Source organism: Zophobas morio, unplaced genomic scaffold, assembly GCF_036711695.1.
Source record: "Zophobas morio isolate AGI-343-1 ecotype UQ-CSIRO unplaced genomic scaffold, CSIRO_AGI_Zmor_V1 ptg000477l, whole genome shotgun sequence".
Taxonomy (NCBI): Eukaryota; Metazoa; Arthropoda; class Insecta; order Coleoptera; family Tenebrionidae; genus Zophobas; species Zophobas morio.
Window position 1 is genome coordinate 131,185 of NW_026972580.1, and position 16,197 is coordinate 147,381.

General features: G+C 42.7%; 2 protein-coding genes across 2 annotated transcripts; both read left to right on the plus strand.

Annotated features, from left to right (window-relative positions):
• Positions 1–913: 913 nt before the first annotated feature.
• Positions 914–3,427, plus strand: LOC135121007 (synaptonemal complex protein 1-like). Its single transcript, XM_064045324.1, has one exon. It carries the CDS (start codon positions 914–916, stop codon positions 3,425–3,427), a length of 2,514 nt encoding a protein of 837 aa, XP_063901394.1.
• A 10,215-nt stretch (positions 3,428–13,642) lies between these two features.
• On the plus strand, positions 13,643–15,661 carry LOC135121008 (centromere-associated protein E-like). Its single transcript, XM_064045325.1, has one exon. It carries the CDS (start codon positions 13,643–13,645, stop codon positions 15,659–15,661), a length of 2,019 nt encoding a protein of 672 aa, XP_063901395.1.
• Positions 15,662–16,197: the final 536 nt, after the last annotated feature.

Genomic DNA, 16,197 nt, shown 5'->3' on the forward strand with positions numbered 1-16,197 from the left:
ATTGAAAAGGAAGTGTTTAAAGAATGGCAAAATAGATGGGATAAGGCAGAAGGCGAAACAGCAGGATGGACCAGAAGATTAATCCCAGATCTTCAGAAGTGGGCAAATAGAAAGCATGGAGAGATAAATTATTATGTAACGCAGATGCTCTCGGGGCACGGAAACTTTGCGAAACAAAGACAAAGAATCGCGAAGAGCGAAACGAGCGAATGCTGGTACGGGTGTGGAGAAGAAGACACAGCAGAGCACACACTTTTTGCTTGCTTAAAATGGCAAAACGAGAGAAGAAAACTGGAAGACCAAATAGGTAAAAGAATTGAAGATAAGAACCTCGTCGAAACAATGCTCGAAAGTAAGGACAAATGGACAGAAATAGAGAACTTCATGCGGAAAATAATAGAAGAAAAGGCCAAATATGAAAGAGAGAACTTAGATGAGAAAGACATTTTAGATAACTAGAAAAAAAAGCGAGAAAAAAGAAAAGAAGTACCAAACAAAAACAAAAAACGAAGAAATCGGCGACCAACCACCCCCTTGAAGTAATGCTAACGCGGTTCCGGGGGGGTAGGAGAACAGCTGGTCGAGAAAGGGGTTTTAGTCGGTAAAAGTCCGACACTACCAGAGACGATCGAACCTAAGTCTCTGGTGCCCATGAGGGTTTCCCCTTTCACAGAAAAAAAAAAAAAAAAAAAAAAGGTCAGGTCAGGTCAGGTCAGGTCAGGTCAGGTCAGGTCAGGTCAGGTCAGGTCAACCCAGCCTGTGGCGTCAGAGGGTGAACCGAGTAGCCTAATGGCGTCACAGCAGGTCCCAAGCCCGGATAAATGGGGAGGGGCCTCTCGGCCTGGTCAACCGGGGGGGGGAGGAAGACCATAAGGACGAACCTGGCGATGAACATGGAACATAAAATGAAATTATGGACAGACAAGAAGAGAAGATAGAATTTACGGAGCAGAGGGCGGATCCCTCAGTTCCGGTCGGTGATGTGGGTGGTAGTGCGGGCCCCTCCCGACCGTCATCCTGCGACCGCAATGCCTCTTCGGTGGTGAACCAGGCTGAAGGGCAGAGACCAAATACTGGCGAGGAGGAATACGAAGATGTATTTAAAGGTAGACCGCGGATAGAAAGAAGTCCAAAGGAAGAACCGAAGGAAGTAACGGAAAAGTATAATAGATGCTCTGAAATAGACAATATAATAATCTCCACGGACGAAGAAGAGGGATCGGAAGTGGAAGAGGAAAGAGAAGCACAACAGAAAAAAGGAGAACAAATAGATAAAGAACGGATGGAAGCTGGAACGAGCAGTAGAGGTCGAACAAACAGCTGGAGTGTGGGCGAGAAAAATAAACCGAGAACACCGGTGCATAAAAAAGTGGAAATTTTTGAAAGTTTTTTCAAAAGAAAAAAGAGAAAAATGAATACAAGTCCAGAACAGATGAATAACGAGATGACAGAAGATAGGCAGGCAGAATGTACAATAGGAAACCAACATTTGAGCAGAATGCAAGACAAAATTCTAGAATTGGATGAGTTCGTTAAAGGAAATCAAAACGTACATAGACAAGTGAAAGCATTAACTAAAGAACTGAAAGAAATTGCCGTCAAAGCGATAAAAATTGATCATAAAGAGATGAAGAAATACCAAGAACAGAGGAAACAGGATGAAAGATATATAAAAAAATTACAGAGACAGGTAGAAAACCTGGAGAAACATTCGGATAATGAAAGACAAGAAGAGAACGACGAACAGTTGACAAGGGAAAAAATAACGGAAAAGGGAGATGGGGAAATAAGGGAAATAATAAAACAGCACGAAGTTACAAAACAGATATTGGAGAGAATGACTGTAGGAATTCAGGAAGTGCATAGTCAAGTAAAAGAAGGTGAAGTAATACACGAAGGAATTAGAAAAGCGGTCGAACGAATAAACGAAGAGGCAAATACCTACCGGGAAAAAGGGAAACTAAAATATGTAGAAATGTTGATTTCGATTACGAACCGGGAAGATAAAGAACACATCGAGAGAGTAAACCTAGAACAGGAAAGGGAGATACAAAGAAGAATGATGGAACAAAAAAAACTTGAGAAGTCGATAGGAAAAGAAATGGACGAGAATGCGTTGTACGAAATGGTAAAAAAGAGCTGGCCAGAAGCAATGTATAAGAAATGTAAGTTGACTATAGGAGACGCGCCAAAGGAAAAAGAGAAAGATCTAATAATTGTGAGAAGAGAAGGAGATGAAACAGATAATTACAGAATTAAAAGGGCGATAGAAGAAATACCTCATCTAGAGGAAGCGTTAAAGAAAAACGAAGAACACGTGGAATTGCCAATATATTTTGTGACGGATAATAAAATAATATACGGGGATGATGCAACACAAGAGGTTGGACATATGAAATATACGTACGTGGTGACGGTAAAAGAAGCAGGGACACCCAAAGGAGTGGGTAACTGGTGGAAGGCGCTGAAAAGAATTAAGGAAATAATGAGGAAGAACGGAAGGAAGAAAGTAGTATGTGTGGCATATAACCTAAAAAGTGAAGAGACTTCTCGGAAACTTCTAGAACACGTCTTTAGAGGAACAGTAGAAGAAATGGATGTGGAAGTGTATGGTACAACGAAAAATAGACGAAATAGTAGGAGAAGTGAAGGAGGTGAGGAAAACCAGTTTACTAGAAAGGGGAGAACGACTAAAGAGGAAACAATATTCATAAAGCCGATGAATAACGAAGGAACCCTCTCATATGCAAATACAGTGAGAAGCATGAAAGAGAAAGTGAAAGTAACCGGTGTACAGATAAAAGGAATAACAAAAACTAAAGAGGGGGAAATACAGGTGAGAATAAAGGGAGAAAAAGCAGAAGAAAGAGAAGCATTCGTAAGTACTCTGAAAGAAAAAATGGTAGATTGTGCATCGGTAGTGGAGGTACAAAGGAAAACGATATTACTGTTGGATCTAGACGCTGCGACGGACGAAGGAGAAATAGTTACGGAGTTAGCCAAAGTATTAAATATACGGGATAAAAGGGAAATGTCGGCGAAAATACAAATAGCAAAAAAAGAAAATTCTAGAGGAGTTAAATACGCTTTCGTCAGACTGAAGGAAAGGGAAGCCGAAACTATCATTAAAAAAGGACGAATTGGAGAAGGGTGGAATAGGTGGAGAGCCAGAGAGATAGTATCCGTGCCTAAATGTTTCAAATGCAAAAAGATAGGACATACAGCAAGAGCGTGCGAGGAGAGCGAAGGGGAAGTGTGTCACAAATGTGGAGAAATGGGCCATAAAATAAAGGAGTGCACACAAGAACAGGCATGTTACTTATGTAAAAAGGGAGGACACAGGGCGGAATCTATGAAGTGCCCAACATATAGGAAGATTGTACAGGGATTAAAGAAAAAGGGTACGGTCTTCGATGAATCAGAATGAAAATCATACAGACGAACGCCGACCGCAGGGTTCCAGCTATGGACCTAACTTTTAAGACGGCAGAAGAAGCGGGAGCAGAGGTTATAATAATATGTGAACCTAATAAAAATAAAACGAAAGGGAAAAAGGAGTGGATTACGGATAAAAATCTGGACGTGGTGATGATAGTGAGAGGAAGAGGGCAAATACCGACACAAACAGGAGGAGGGTATGGCTATAGCTGGGTCAGAATAAGAAATATATACATATACGGTACGTACTTATCGCCGAACAGTCCGGATAGTGAGGTGGAGAAAATTTTGTATGAAATAGGCAAGGAGGTTAGTCGGCAAGGTGGCAAAAGAACAGTCATTGTTGGAGATTTTAATGCCAGATCGAAGAGATGGGGAGATAAGGTCAACGAAGCAAGGGGTTACATGCTACAGGAATGGATGGAAAGCTTGGGATTAGAAGTCTGCAACCAAGTGGGGGTACCCACCTGTATAAGATGGAATGGGACATCGATAGTGGACTTAACCCTAACAACACCGGACATGACAGAAAAGATAAAGAGATGGAGAGTAGTGGATCAGGAAACATTAAGTGACCACGAGATGATAAGCTTCGATGTTGAAACCGACGAGGTTTCACCGAAGCTGAATGCACAAAGCGGCGAAGCCAGATGGAGATTCAAAGGCACAAAAAGAGAAGCATTCGTAAAGGCATTGGGAGCAGAGAACACGGACGCGTGGAAATGGGATAAAGTGGAGGAGGTAACAGAGAAAATAAGAAAGATCTGCGAAGGAATTACATCGGGGAGCAAGAATAGGACGATAAAACGACCGGTGTATTGGTGGAACGAGAAAGTGGCCGAGCTACGGAAGCAATGTCTAAAGAGTAAGAGGAAAATGACGCGGCTACAAGGAAAACAGAAAAGAAATACGGATTCTGGGGAAGAGCTTAGGACGGCGGGCAAAGAGTACAAAGAGAGAAGGAAAGAGTTAAAAGTGGAAATACTAAGATCGAAGAAAGAAAAATGGATGGAGGTGCTGAACCAGCTGGAAGAAGATCAGTGGGGGAAAGGTTACGAAATTGTCGTAAAGCAATTAAAACTAACACCGCCGGAGAGGCTGGAAGAAGAGGTAGAGAACGAGATATTGACGGCACTTTTCCCCAAAAGAGAGGACACTAGATGGGAGGAAATCACGGACATGGAAACCCCACTCTTTGAGCTGGAAGAACTGGAAGGTGCTGTCAACGGAATGAAAAAGGGTAAGGCGCCCGGTACGGACGGACTGACGGCTGAAATCTGGAAAGACGTGTACGAAACATGCCCGCAACAAGTCCTAGGCATGTACAACTCTTTGGCAAGGAACAAGGTCTTCCCGAATAACTGGAAGAAGGCTAGGGTGGTCCTGATTAGAAAACCGGGAAAGCAGGGAAGCTCGCCAAGCTGCTTTAGACCTATCAGCCTACTAGATGTGGGGGGGAAAATTTACGAGCGCCTACTAACGGACAGAATTAAACTGCATATAGCCCAGAAAGGTGGCCTGTCGGGTAATCAGTACGGTTTCACAGCCGGAAAATCTACCATAGAGGCCATAGATAGAGTGGCGCAATTAATTGGTATGAACAAACATGGTGTAAGGCAAACAAGGAAGAAACACATAGTGGTGGCGATAGACGTCAAGAACGCGTTTAACACGATAGCATGGTCCGCTGTTAAAAAAGAACTGAAACATTGGGATATGCCGGGTTACTTAAAAAGAATAATCGCGGATTATTTCACCAACAGACAAATAACTGGGAGCTACGGACAGAAGATCGGAATAAGTTGTGGAGTACCTCAGGGATCGATAATGGGGCCACTTATATGGAATATCGTTTACGATAGCATACTAAGAATGGATATGGGACCAAAAACAACGATCATAGCCTACGCAGATGATATAGTAGTAATAGGGACAGATAAGGAAATGAAGAATATAGAAAAGGAAGTGAACTGGCAGTTGGCAAGAATCAACGAAAAATTGGAACAAATGGGTTTGGAAATAGCTCCGGACAAATCCGAAGCAATGGTGATTACAGGAAGAACGCAGGAAGAACCCGTGCGGATCCGAATAAAAGGGGAGGAAATAAAAATAAAGGAGTCGATAAAATATCTGGGCGTTATAATCGACGCAAAACTGAGTTTTAAGGAGCATCTCTGGAAGACTGTTGAGAAAACGGGCAATCTCATAGGGGCGTTGGGAAGACTCATGCCCAATATAGGAGGTCCGGGAAGCAGGAAGAGAAGGATAATGGGAATGACAGGCCTCTCGATTATACTATACGGAGCAGAGGTATGGGGGAGAGCAATCGGAAATAAGACCTATAAACAGAAAGTGGAATGGACTATAAGAAGGTTGCTGATAAGAATAAGTATGGCCTACAGGACTGTATCGACGGAGGCATTGCACGTAATAGCAGGCATGATGCCAATAGAATGCTGGGTGGAAGAGAGGATGGATAGATACAGATATGGAACGGACAAGAAAGAAGCAAGAAAGTATCAGTTAGACAAATGGCAGAAAAAATGGGAACAGGAAACGGGGAAGGCGGAATGGACCAAAAGATTAATTCCCGACGTTAGGGAATGGATTAGTAGGAAAGACGGAGAAATCACATTTAGACTAACACAGTTTATAACAGGACACGGAGCATTCGGCGAATTTAGAAAAAGGATAGGCAAGGCAGATAGCGCGAGATGTTGGGACTGCGGGTACGAGCGGGACACAGCGGAGCACGCGGTATTCTTTTGCGAAAAAAACGAAGAAAAGCGCAGACATGTAGAGAAAGAGCTAGGAGCGCCTATGACACCGGGTACAATAATAAAGAGGATGATGGAAAACAATACAAATTGGAACAAAGTAACAGGATATGTGGAGGAGATAATAAAAGACCGAGAAGAAGAAGAAAGAAGAAGAGAAAAGCAGCAGGAAGAAAGACGAACAAAATTGGATTTGGGAACGGGGATTGGTATGTGAGATAGAGGACGCAGCATCCGGCCCATCGAAGGAATACCGGAAGGTGGTACCGATGGGGTGGAGGCGGAGTGACAGAAGAGTGGATCCCCCTAGGCAGAACAACGGCCGAGCCGCATAGCATAGGCGGTAAACGATACCTGGCGCCTAACGCCTAGGTAGTGCACCCCATGGGGATTAACTCGTTAAATAAAAAAAAAAAAAAGGTCAGGTCAGGTCAGGTCAGGTCAGGTCAGGTCAGGTCAGGTCAGGTCAGGTCAGGTCAGGTCAGGTCAGGTCAGGTCAGGTCAGGTCAGGTCAGGTCAGGTCAGGTCAGGTCAGGTCAGGTCAGGTCAGGTCAGGTCAGGTCAGGTCAGGTCAGGTCAGGTCAGGTCAGGTCAGGTCAGGTCAGGTCAGGTCAGGTCAGGTCAGGTCAGGTCAGGTCAGGTCAGGTCAGGTCAGGTCAGGTCAGGTCAGGTCAGGTCAGGTCAGGTCAGGTCAGGTCAGGTCAGGTCAGGTCAGGTCAGGTCAGGTCAGGTCAGGTCAGGTCAGGTCAGGTCAGGTCAGGTCAGGTCAGGTCAGGTCAGGTCAGGTCAGGTCAGGTCAGGTCAGGTCAGGTCAGGTCAGGTCAGGTCAGGTCAGGTCAGGTCAGGTCAGGTCAGGTCAGGTCAGGTCAGGTCAGGTCAGGTCAGGTCAGGTCAGGTCAGGTCAGGTCAGGTCAGGTCAGGTCAGGTCAGGTCAGGTCAGGTCAGGTCAGGTCAGGTCAGGTCAGGTCAGGTCAGGTCAGGTCAGGTCAGGTCAGGTCAGGTCAGGTCAGGTCAGGTCAGGTCAGGTCAGGTCAGGTCAGGTCAGGTCAGGTCAGGTCAGGTCAGGTCCTCGGGGGAGAAGCCAAACTCCTACCGGGCGCGTCCCCCACGTGGCGGATAGGGGAATGCCCTCACCGGCTTGCCGGCGGGTAGTGGTGAAATAAAATAGCCACCGCGGACCAAATAGAGCAACGGAGGAGACAACCTCCATGAATAAAAAACACTTATGACGACCTAGGCAAGAGACAGGTTGAAGAGATGGTTGTAGTTAGTCAGGTGGGCTGCTCTTGGTGAAAAGCTCCCTCACCACGACAAGGTGCAGCCCATCGAGGGAGGACTAACGCTCGAAAAAGGCATGGACACGGACTCGACTTAGGCTCACGACCCGAAGGCGGGTGGTGGAGCGTAGCCACCCGGACACACACCGTAACCAAGGCCCACAGTCAACAACCGCCGTTGAGCGCGGCGGCGGTACGTCTGTGGGGACCTTTGGCCGGGGGGCTTGCCTTAATCGGCCGGCCCGCGAGGAGGCAACCTCTATAAAAGAACCGACAGCGAAGTCGTAAAAACCTGCAGGGCACCAGGCGCACCCTGCAGTATAAATGCCTTCCCCTCGGTATGGGACCACTGCCGAGGGGCGACTCCGATCGGTACCCAAGACGTGGGAACAAAATGGACAAACTAAAACAAACAAAAAATAAGGATGAGGGGAAAGAGGACGAGAGTTTCAGCTCTAGTACAAACGACAAAAAGGAGACAAGCAAGGACGAAGACCCTTTCAAAAGGAGGGAATCACTCTCGAGAACACCTCCCGAGAAAGAAGGGCAAAAAGTGTCCAGCTTGAGAACCAACTGGGAGCCATGGGGCCTTGGTAGACCAAGAGCAAATACGAACGGAAGTGATACAGAGAAGGGAGCGAAGAGGAAGGCGACCGAATCTCCGGAAAATAAGGAACATAAAATAGGTAGAGATGCAAATCTACTAAAGAGACGACATGCTGAAGCCGAAGAGAGGCTAAGCAAAGAATTGGAGGTGTTAGGTAACTTCATTCAAGAAAACAGGAACGTTCATGTACCTGTAAAGAAAAGTATCGAAATTATACAAAGAAGTTATAAAAAATTAATAGAAATCATTAGAGTAAAAGAGGAAGAAGAAGATGAAAAAGGAAAAGAGTGGCAAAAAAAAATAGACACCCTGAAGGGGACAGTAAAACATATAGAAGAAGAAAGTAAGATAACAAAGAAAAAGTTGGAAGAAAAAATAGCAGCTGTGCATGAAGAAAAAGAACGGCTAATGGAAAAACTAAGAAAAGCGGAGAAAATAGCAGAGAGAGGTGTTCAAAAAATGAACGTTACAAAGCAAGAAATATTAGAAGCGGACAATAGAGAAAAATTCGATAAAATCAAAAATAATGCATGGGAACAAAATGCTTTCGAAAACGTGGAGGTAGTAGTGGGAAACCCATTGAGCGAAACAAAGAGCGAGTGCATGGTAGTAATAGCAGAACCGGGAGACCCGGATATGAACCGAAGTATTCAAAAAATGTTCAGGGATAGGTATCCAGAAATGACAGAAATGAGAAATAACTTTGAAATAATAGAGAATGTGGTTAAAACAAGAAACATAGAGAACAAGGACGAAGTAAGAGAAACAACTCGGAAGATTATTAAAATAAAGACGATAGATACAAAGGATGACCTATGGGATCTATTAAAAAAAGTTCGAGAATACACGAAGGAAGAAAAAATAGAAAACATAGTGACACATAAGATAGCAGAAATAGAAGGAGAAGAACTGAGAAAGATGATGCAGTGTATATTCATGGAGACGCAAACAAAAATAAAAATGTACGTACCGAAAAGTCTTCAAGCAGAAACCGGAAAGAGACAGATCAAAGCAACAAATTCGTACGCGATAGTGGTCGAAAAAAAAGGAGTCGACTACAATACCCTCTTAAAAGAAGTCAAAGCCACACTGGCGGAAAAGGAAGATAGAAAAGCTATAAGAACGGTGAGGAGTACGAGAGATGGTAAAATGCTGATTATAACAGATAAAGACCAGGAAAAGGAACAAAACATAAGAAAAACAATTATAGAAAATATTGAAGAGGCAAACGTGAGACAAATAACAAACATAAATAGAAACAAGAAAACACTGTTTATAAGGAACCTAGACGCAACAACTAATAAAGAAGAAGTAAAACAGGCAATCAGGAGAGAATTGGGAGATAGAGGAGAAGTAGAGTTGAAAGTAGGCGAAGTGAGACCAACGAGAAATAACACACAAACAATCACGATAACGATAGATAAAGACAGCGCGGAAATCTTGATCAGGAAAGAATTTGTGATGATAGGAATTGTAAAAGGTAAAATCGAAGAACGTATGCAGATGACGCGATGTTATCGGTGCTGGGGTTACGGACATGCAGCGAGTGAATGTTTAGAAGAAATAGATAGAAGAAATACATGCTATAAATGTGGGAAAGAAGGGCATCAAGCCGGGCAGTGTAACAACGAGGCAAAATGTCCACTTTGCGAAAAAGAAGGGCACACAGCGGGTAGTTCAGCATGTAAGATCTTCAGAATAGCATTAAAGGAAGCTAAGAGAAGTGCGGAGGCTCCGCAAAAATTAAACTGAAATGGCGCAAATAAACAAAATACCGCTCACCAAAATGGTGACACAACAGAGGTTCCTACAAGTGAATCTAAACAGATCAGCCATGGCCATGGCACTTATGAGAAAGACCATAGAGGAAAAAAATATAGATCTGGTGTTAGCCCAAGAGCCAAATATAAAGGCACTGGGAACAAGTGATATATACTGTGATACTAAACAAGATGCTGTGATAATAGTCTGTGATATTTTCAAATCGAATGTGAGTGAATGTGGAAAAGGGCCAGGCTATGTGTGGGTCCGAATAGAAGATACTCTGTATTACTCGTGCTATTTTTCTCCCAACAAGAGCAATCAACAATTTTTGTGCTTTCTAGACAAGTTACAGAGAGATATAAAAGGAAAAAAAAATACAAACAAAATGATAATTTCGGGGGATCTAAATGCTAAATCTAAAACATGGGGAGCTAAATACACAGACAGTAGGGGGAAGATACTAGAAGAATTTATAGCCGAGGCAGGGCTTTGGATAATAAATGTTGGCAATAGACCAACATTCCAAACTGAAAGAGGATCGTCGGTCATTGATATTACACTAGCCACAGAAATGGTCGCGAAAGAAATCTCGAACTGGTATGTAGATACAGACAGCGAGAACTTAAGTAACCACAATAACATCTTCTATACAAGGAATAAACAGACAAAAAGAATCCAAGAACCGGAAAAAACTAATAGTTGGATACTAAATACAGCAGGGTTAGAAAAAATAAAAAAACAAATAGCCGAATACTGGGATTTTCCAATAAATGCTGACTTAAACGAGAAAGCGAAATATTTAACAGAGACTATAAAAGAAGTGTGCAATAATTCCCTGAGTAAGACAAACAAAAGCAAAAGAAGGCCACCAGTTTACTGGTGGAATGCAGAAATTGCGGAGCTAAGAAGAACCACCATAAAAAAGAGACGAGAAATGACAAAAATAGGAAGGGACATAAATAATGAAGATAGGAGAAAACAAGCAGAAGTGGCATATAAAAAAGCTAAATTGAATCTTAAAATAGCTATAAGAAAAGCAAAAAGCGATGCGTGGAAAAGTCTATTACTGGAGATCGACGAAGATAGATGGGGGAAAGGATACAAAATCATAACAAAGAAGTTTAGAAAGTGTACGCCAATCCCAGATGAAGAGACTGAAGAAGCACAAATTAAGAAATTATTTCCTTCAAAGCCACAGATAACGTGGGATGAACCCGAATACACAGAGCAGCAGCCAAATTTTACCGTAGAAGAACTTAAGGAGGCATTAAGCAAATGTAAAAATAAGAAAGCTCCCGGACCAGACGGTATAAAAATAGAAATAATAAAAGCGGTAGCCGAGGGAAATTACCACCTGCTATTGGATTGTATAAACAGCTTATGGCAAAAAGGGGCATTTCCGACGGAATGGAAAATAGCCAAACTAGTGCTGATAGAGAAACCCATGAAACCTGAAATGCAAAATAAGGAATTTAGACCGATATGTCTCTTAAATAACATTAGTAAATTGTATGAAAGACTAATAAAAACACGACTGGAAAACGAAATACGCGAAAACGGGGATCTGTCGGAACAGCAATACGGATTCAGATGCGGGAGGTCAACTTTAGACGCAATCAAATATGTGATGCAAAGAGCTGAAGAGACAAACAAAGTGGGATATAAAAACAGGGGATTTTGTCTCCTAGTTACGTTAGACATTAGCAATGCATTCAATTCAGCCAGATGGGAAATTATAGTAGAAGAACTGATCAACAAAAAAATAGGTAGTCATTTAATAAAGGTGATACAAAAATATCTGACAAACAGGAAAATAAGAACAAGTAGAGGACGAGTACAGGAAATAACATGCGGAGTCCCCCAAGGTTCAGTGCTAGGGCCAATATTGTGGAATGTATTGTATGACAGAATCTTAAAAATAAAATGTCCAAAAGGAACTAGTTTGGTCGCATTCGCAGACGATCTCGCGGTGGTGGTGTGCGCAAAAAGCGAAATAGAAATGCAAGAAAAAGCCAAAGACGCAATTCAATTAGTGAAAAATGAGCTGGACAAAATGGACTTAACATTAAACCTTGAAAAGACAGACGCAGTTCTACTGTCGGGGAGGAGAAAACTACCGGAATTAAAAATAAAGATATCGGAAAATTTTTACGTCAAAACACAAAAAAAAATAAAATACCTCGGACTAGTAATAGACAAAGACCTTAGAATGGCAGCTCACGTAGACCATGTAGTTAGCCATGCAGAGAAAAAAGCCGTTGCAATAATGAGGCTTATGCCAAATATCGGAGGCCCCGGAGACACCACTAGAAGGATATATGCGACGGTAGCCAAATCGGTAATTATGTACGCAGCCCCCTTATGGATGAAAGTGTGGAAAACAAAAATCTACAAAGAAAAACTGGAAAGGCTAAACCGACGTTTGGCCATAAGGGTAGCCAGGGCATACAGAACGGTTAGACACAGTGCAGTATTGGTAATAGCGGGTTTGCCACCACTAGAACTCCTGGCCATAGAAAAGGAAGACATAGAAAAAGGTAAAAGCAAGGATATGAGCAGAAGAGACCTACTAACAAATTGGCAAGCGAGGTGGAACGAAGAAAGGTGTTGGACAAAAGAGTTGATAAACAACATTGAGCCTTGGATAAACAGAGGACATGGAGAGCTAAACTACAACCTGAGCATGGTGTTAACTGGACATGGAACCTTTAATACATATAGAAAAAGAATAAAAAAAGATGAAACGGGTCTGTGCTGGTTCTGTGAAGAGGACGTAAAGGATACCCCCGAACATACAGTATTTGAATGTAAAAGATTTAAGGAAAAAAGGCTAGAGCTAAACACGAAAATAAAGGATAGTATATCGAAAGAAAACATGACAAACATGATGATAAAGAGCGAGAAAAACTGGAACGACATAAACAAATATATAAATGACATAATGGACGTAAAAAGAGAGAAAGAAAGAAGAATAGAAAGGAAAAAATAGTGAGACCGAAGGCAGGCCAAAGAAATGTCCTAAGGACGGTACTGGCTGTCTTCAGAAGAATGGGGAGGGGTTTTAGGGCGGTAAAAATCCCCCACTCCCCCGCGAATATGACATCTTCTCGCGGGGAGCCTTTTGAAGGTTTCCCCTCCTCCCCCAAGAAAAAAAAAAAAAAAAAAAAAAAAAAAAAAAAAGGTCAGGTCAGGTCAGGTCAGGTCAGGTCAGGTCAGGTCAGGTCAGGTCCTCGGGGGAGAAGCCAAACTCCTACCGGGCGCGTCCCCCACGTGGCGGATAGGGGAATGCCCTCACCGGCTTGCCGGCGGGTAGTGGTGAAATAAAATAGCCACCGCGGACCAAATAGAGCAACGGAGGAGACAACCTCCATGAATAAAAAACACTTATGACGACCTAGGCAAGAAACAGGTTGAAGAGATGGTTGTAGTTAGTCAGGTGGGCTGCTCTTGGTGAAAAGCTCCCTCACCACGACAAGGTGGCAGCCCATCGAGGGAGGACTAACGCTCGAAAAAGGCATGGACACGGACTCGACTTAGGCTCACGACCCGAAAGCGGGTGGTGGAGCGTAGCCACCCGGACACACACCGTAACCAAGGCCCACAGTCAACAACCGCCGTTGAGCGCGGCGGCGGTACGTCTGTGGGGACCTTTGGCCGGGGGGCTTGCCTTAATCGGCCGGCCCGCGAGGAGGCAACCTCTATAAAAGAACCGACAGCGAAGTCGCAAAAACCTGCAGGGCACCAGGCGCACCCTGCAGTATAAATGCCTTCCCCTCGGTATGGGACCACTGCCGAGGGGCGACTCCGATCGGTACCCAAGACGTGGGAACAAAATGGACAAACTAAAACAAACAAAAAATAAGGATGAGGGGAAAGAGGACGAGAGTTTCAGCACTAGTACAAACGACAAAAAGGAGACAAGCAAGGATGAAGACCCTTTCAAAAGGAGGGAATCACTCTCGAGAACACCTCCCGAGAAAGAAGGGCAAAAAGTGTCCAGCTTGAGAACCAACTGGGAGCCATGGGGCCTTGGTAGACCAAGAGCAAATACGAACGGAAGCGATACAGAGAAGGGAGCGAAGAGGAAGGCGACCGAATCTCCGGAAAATAAGGAACATAAAATAGGTAGAGATGCAAATCTACTAAAGAGACGACATGCTGAAGCCGAAGAGAGGCTAAGCAAAGAATTGGAGGTGTTAGGTAACTTCATTCAAGAAAACAGGAACGTTCATGTACCTGTAAAGAAAAGTATCGAAATTATACAAAGAAGTTATAAAAAATTAATAGAAATCATTAGAGTAAAAGAGGAAGAAGAAGATGAAAAAGGAAAAGAGTGGCAAAAAAAAATAGACACCCTGAAGGGGACAGTAAAACATATAGAAGAAGAAAGTAAGATAACAAAGAAAAAGTTGGAAGAAAAAATAGCAGCTGTGCATGAAGAAAAAGAACGGCTAATGGAAAAACTAAGAAAAGCGGAGAAAATGGCAGAGAGAGGTGTTCAAAAGATGAACGTTACAAAGCAAGAAATATTAGAAGCGGACAATAGAGAAAAATTCGATAAAATCAAAAATAATGCATGGGAACAAAATGCTTTCGAAAACGTGGAGGTAGTAGTGGGAAACCCATTGAGCGAAACAAAGAGCGAGTGCATGGTAGTAATAGCAGAACCAGGAGACCCGGATATGAACCGAAGTATTCAAAAAATGTTCAGGGATAGGTATCCAGAAATGACAGAAATGAGAAATAACTTTGAAATAATAGAGAATGTGGTTAAAACAAGAAACATAGAGAACAAGGACGAAGTAAGAGAAACAACTCGGAAGATTATTAAAATAAAGACGATAGATACAAAGGATGACCTATGGGATCTATTAAAAAAAGTTCGAGAATACACGAAGGAAGAAAAAATAGAAAACATAGTGACACATAAGATAGCAGAAATAGAAGGAGAAGAACTGAGAAAGATGATGCAGTGTATATTCATGGAGACGCAAACAAAAATAAAAATGTACGTACCGAAAAGTCTTCAAGCAGAAACCGGAAAGAGACAGATCAAAGCAACAAATTCGTACGCGATAGTGGTCGAAAAAAAAGGAGTCGACTACAATACCCTCTTAAAAGAAGTCAAAGCCACACTGGCGGAAAAGGAAGATAGAAAAGCTATAAGAACGGTGAGGAGTACGAGAGATGGTAAAATGCTGATTATAACAGATAAAGACCAGGAAAAGGAACAAAACATAAGAAAAACAATTATAGAAAATATTGAAGAGGCAAACGTGAGACAAATAACAAACATAAATAGAAACAAGAAAACACTGTTTATAAGGAACCTAGACGCAACAACTAATAAAGAAGAAGTAAAACAGGCAATCAGGAGAGAATTGGGAGATAGAGGAGAAGTAGAGTTGAAAGTAGGCGAAGTGAGACCAACGAGAAATAACACACAAACAATCACGATAACGATAGATAAAGACAGCGCGGAAATCTTGATCAGGAAAGAATTTGTGATGATAGGAATTGTAAAAGGTAAAATCGAAGAACGTATGCAGATGACGCGATGTTATCGGTGCTGGGGTTACGGACATGCAGCGAGTGAATGTTTAGAAGAAATAGATAGAAGAAATACATGCTATAAATGTGGGAAAGAAGGGCATCAAGCCGGGCAGTGTAACAACGAGGCAAAATGTCCACTTTGCGAAAAAGAAGGGCACACAGCGGGTAGTTCAGCATGTAAGATCTTCAGAATAGCATTAAAGGAAGCTAAGAGAAGTGCGGAGTCTCCGCAAAAATTAAACTGAAATGGCGCAAATAAACAAAATACCGCTCACCAAAATGGTGACACAACATAGGTTCCTACAAGTGAATCTAAACAGATCAGCCATGGCCATGGCACTAATGAGAAAGACCATAGAGGAAAAAAATATAGATCTGGTGCTAGCCCAAGAGCCAAATATAAAGGCATTGGGAACAAGTGATATATACTGTGATACTAAACAAGATGCTGTGATAATAGTCTGTGATATTTTCAAATCGAATGTGAGTGAATGTGGAAAAGGGCCAGGCTATGTGTGGGTCCGAATAGAAGATACTCTGTATTACTCGTGCTATTTTTCTCCCAACAAGAGCAATCAACAATTTTTGTGCTTTCTAGACAAGTTACAGAGAGATATAAAAGGAAAAAAAAATACAAACAAAATGATAATTTCGGGGGATCTAAATGCTAAATCTAAAACATGGGGAGCTAAATACACAGACAGTAGGGGGAAGATACTAGAAGAATTTATAGCCGAGGCAGGGCTTTGGATAATAAATGTTGGCAATAGACCAACATTCC

Bases quoted from the DNA above. Each gene is read 5' to 3' on its own strand.
- LOC135121007 (XM_064045324.1), top strand. From the start codon at position 914: ATGGACAGACAAGAAGAGAAGATAGAATTTACGGAGCAGAGGGCGGAT.
- LOC135121008 (XM_064045325.1), top strand. From the start codon at position 13,643: ATGGGACCACTGCCGAGGGGCGACTCCGATCGGTACCCAAGACGTGGG.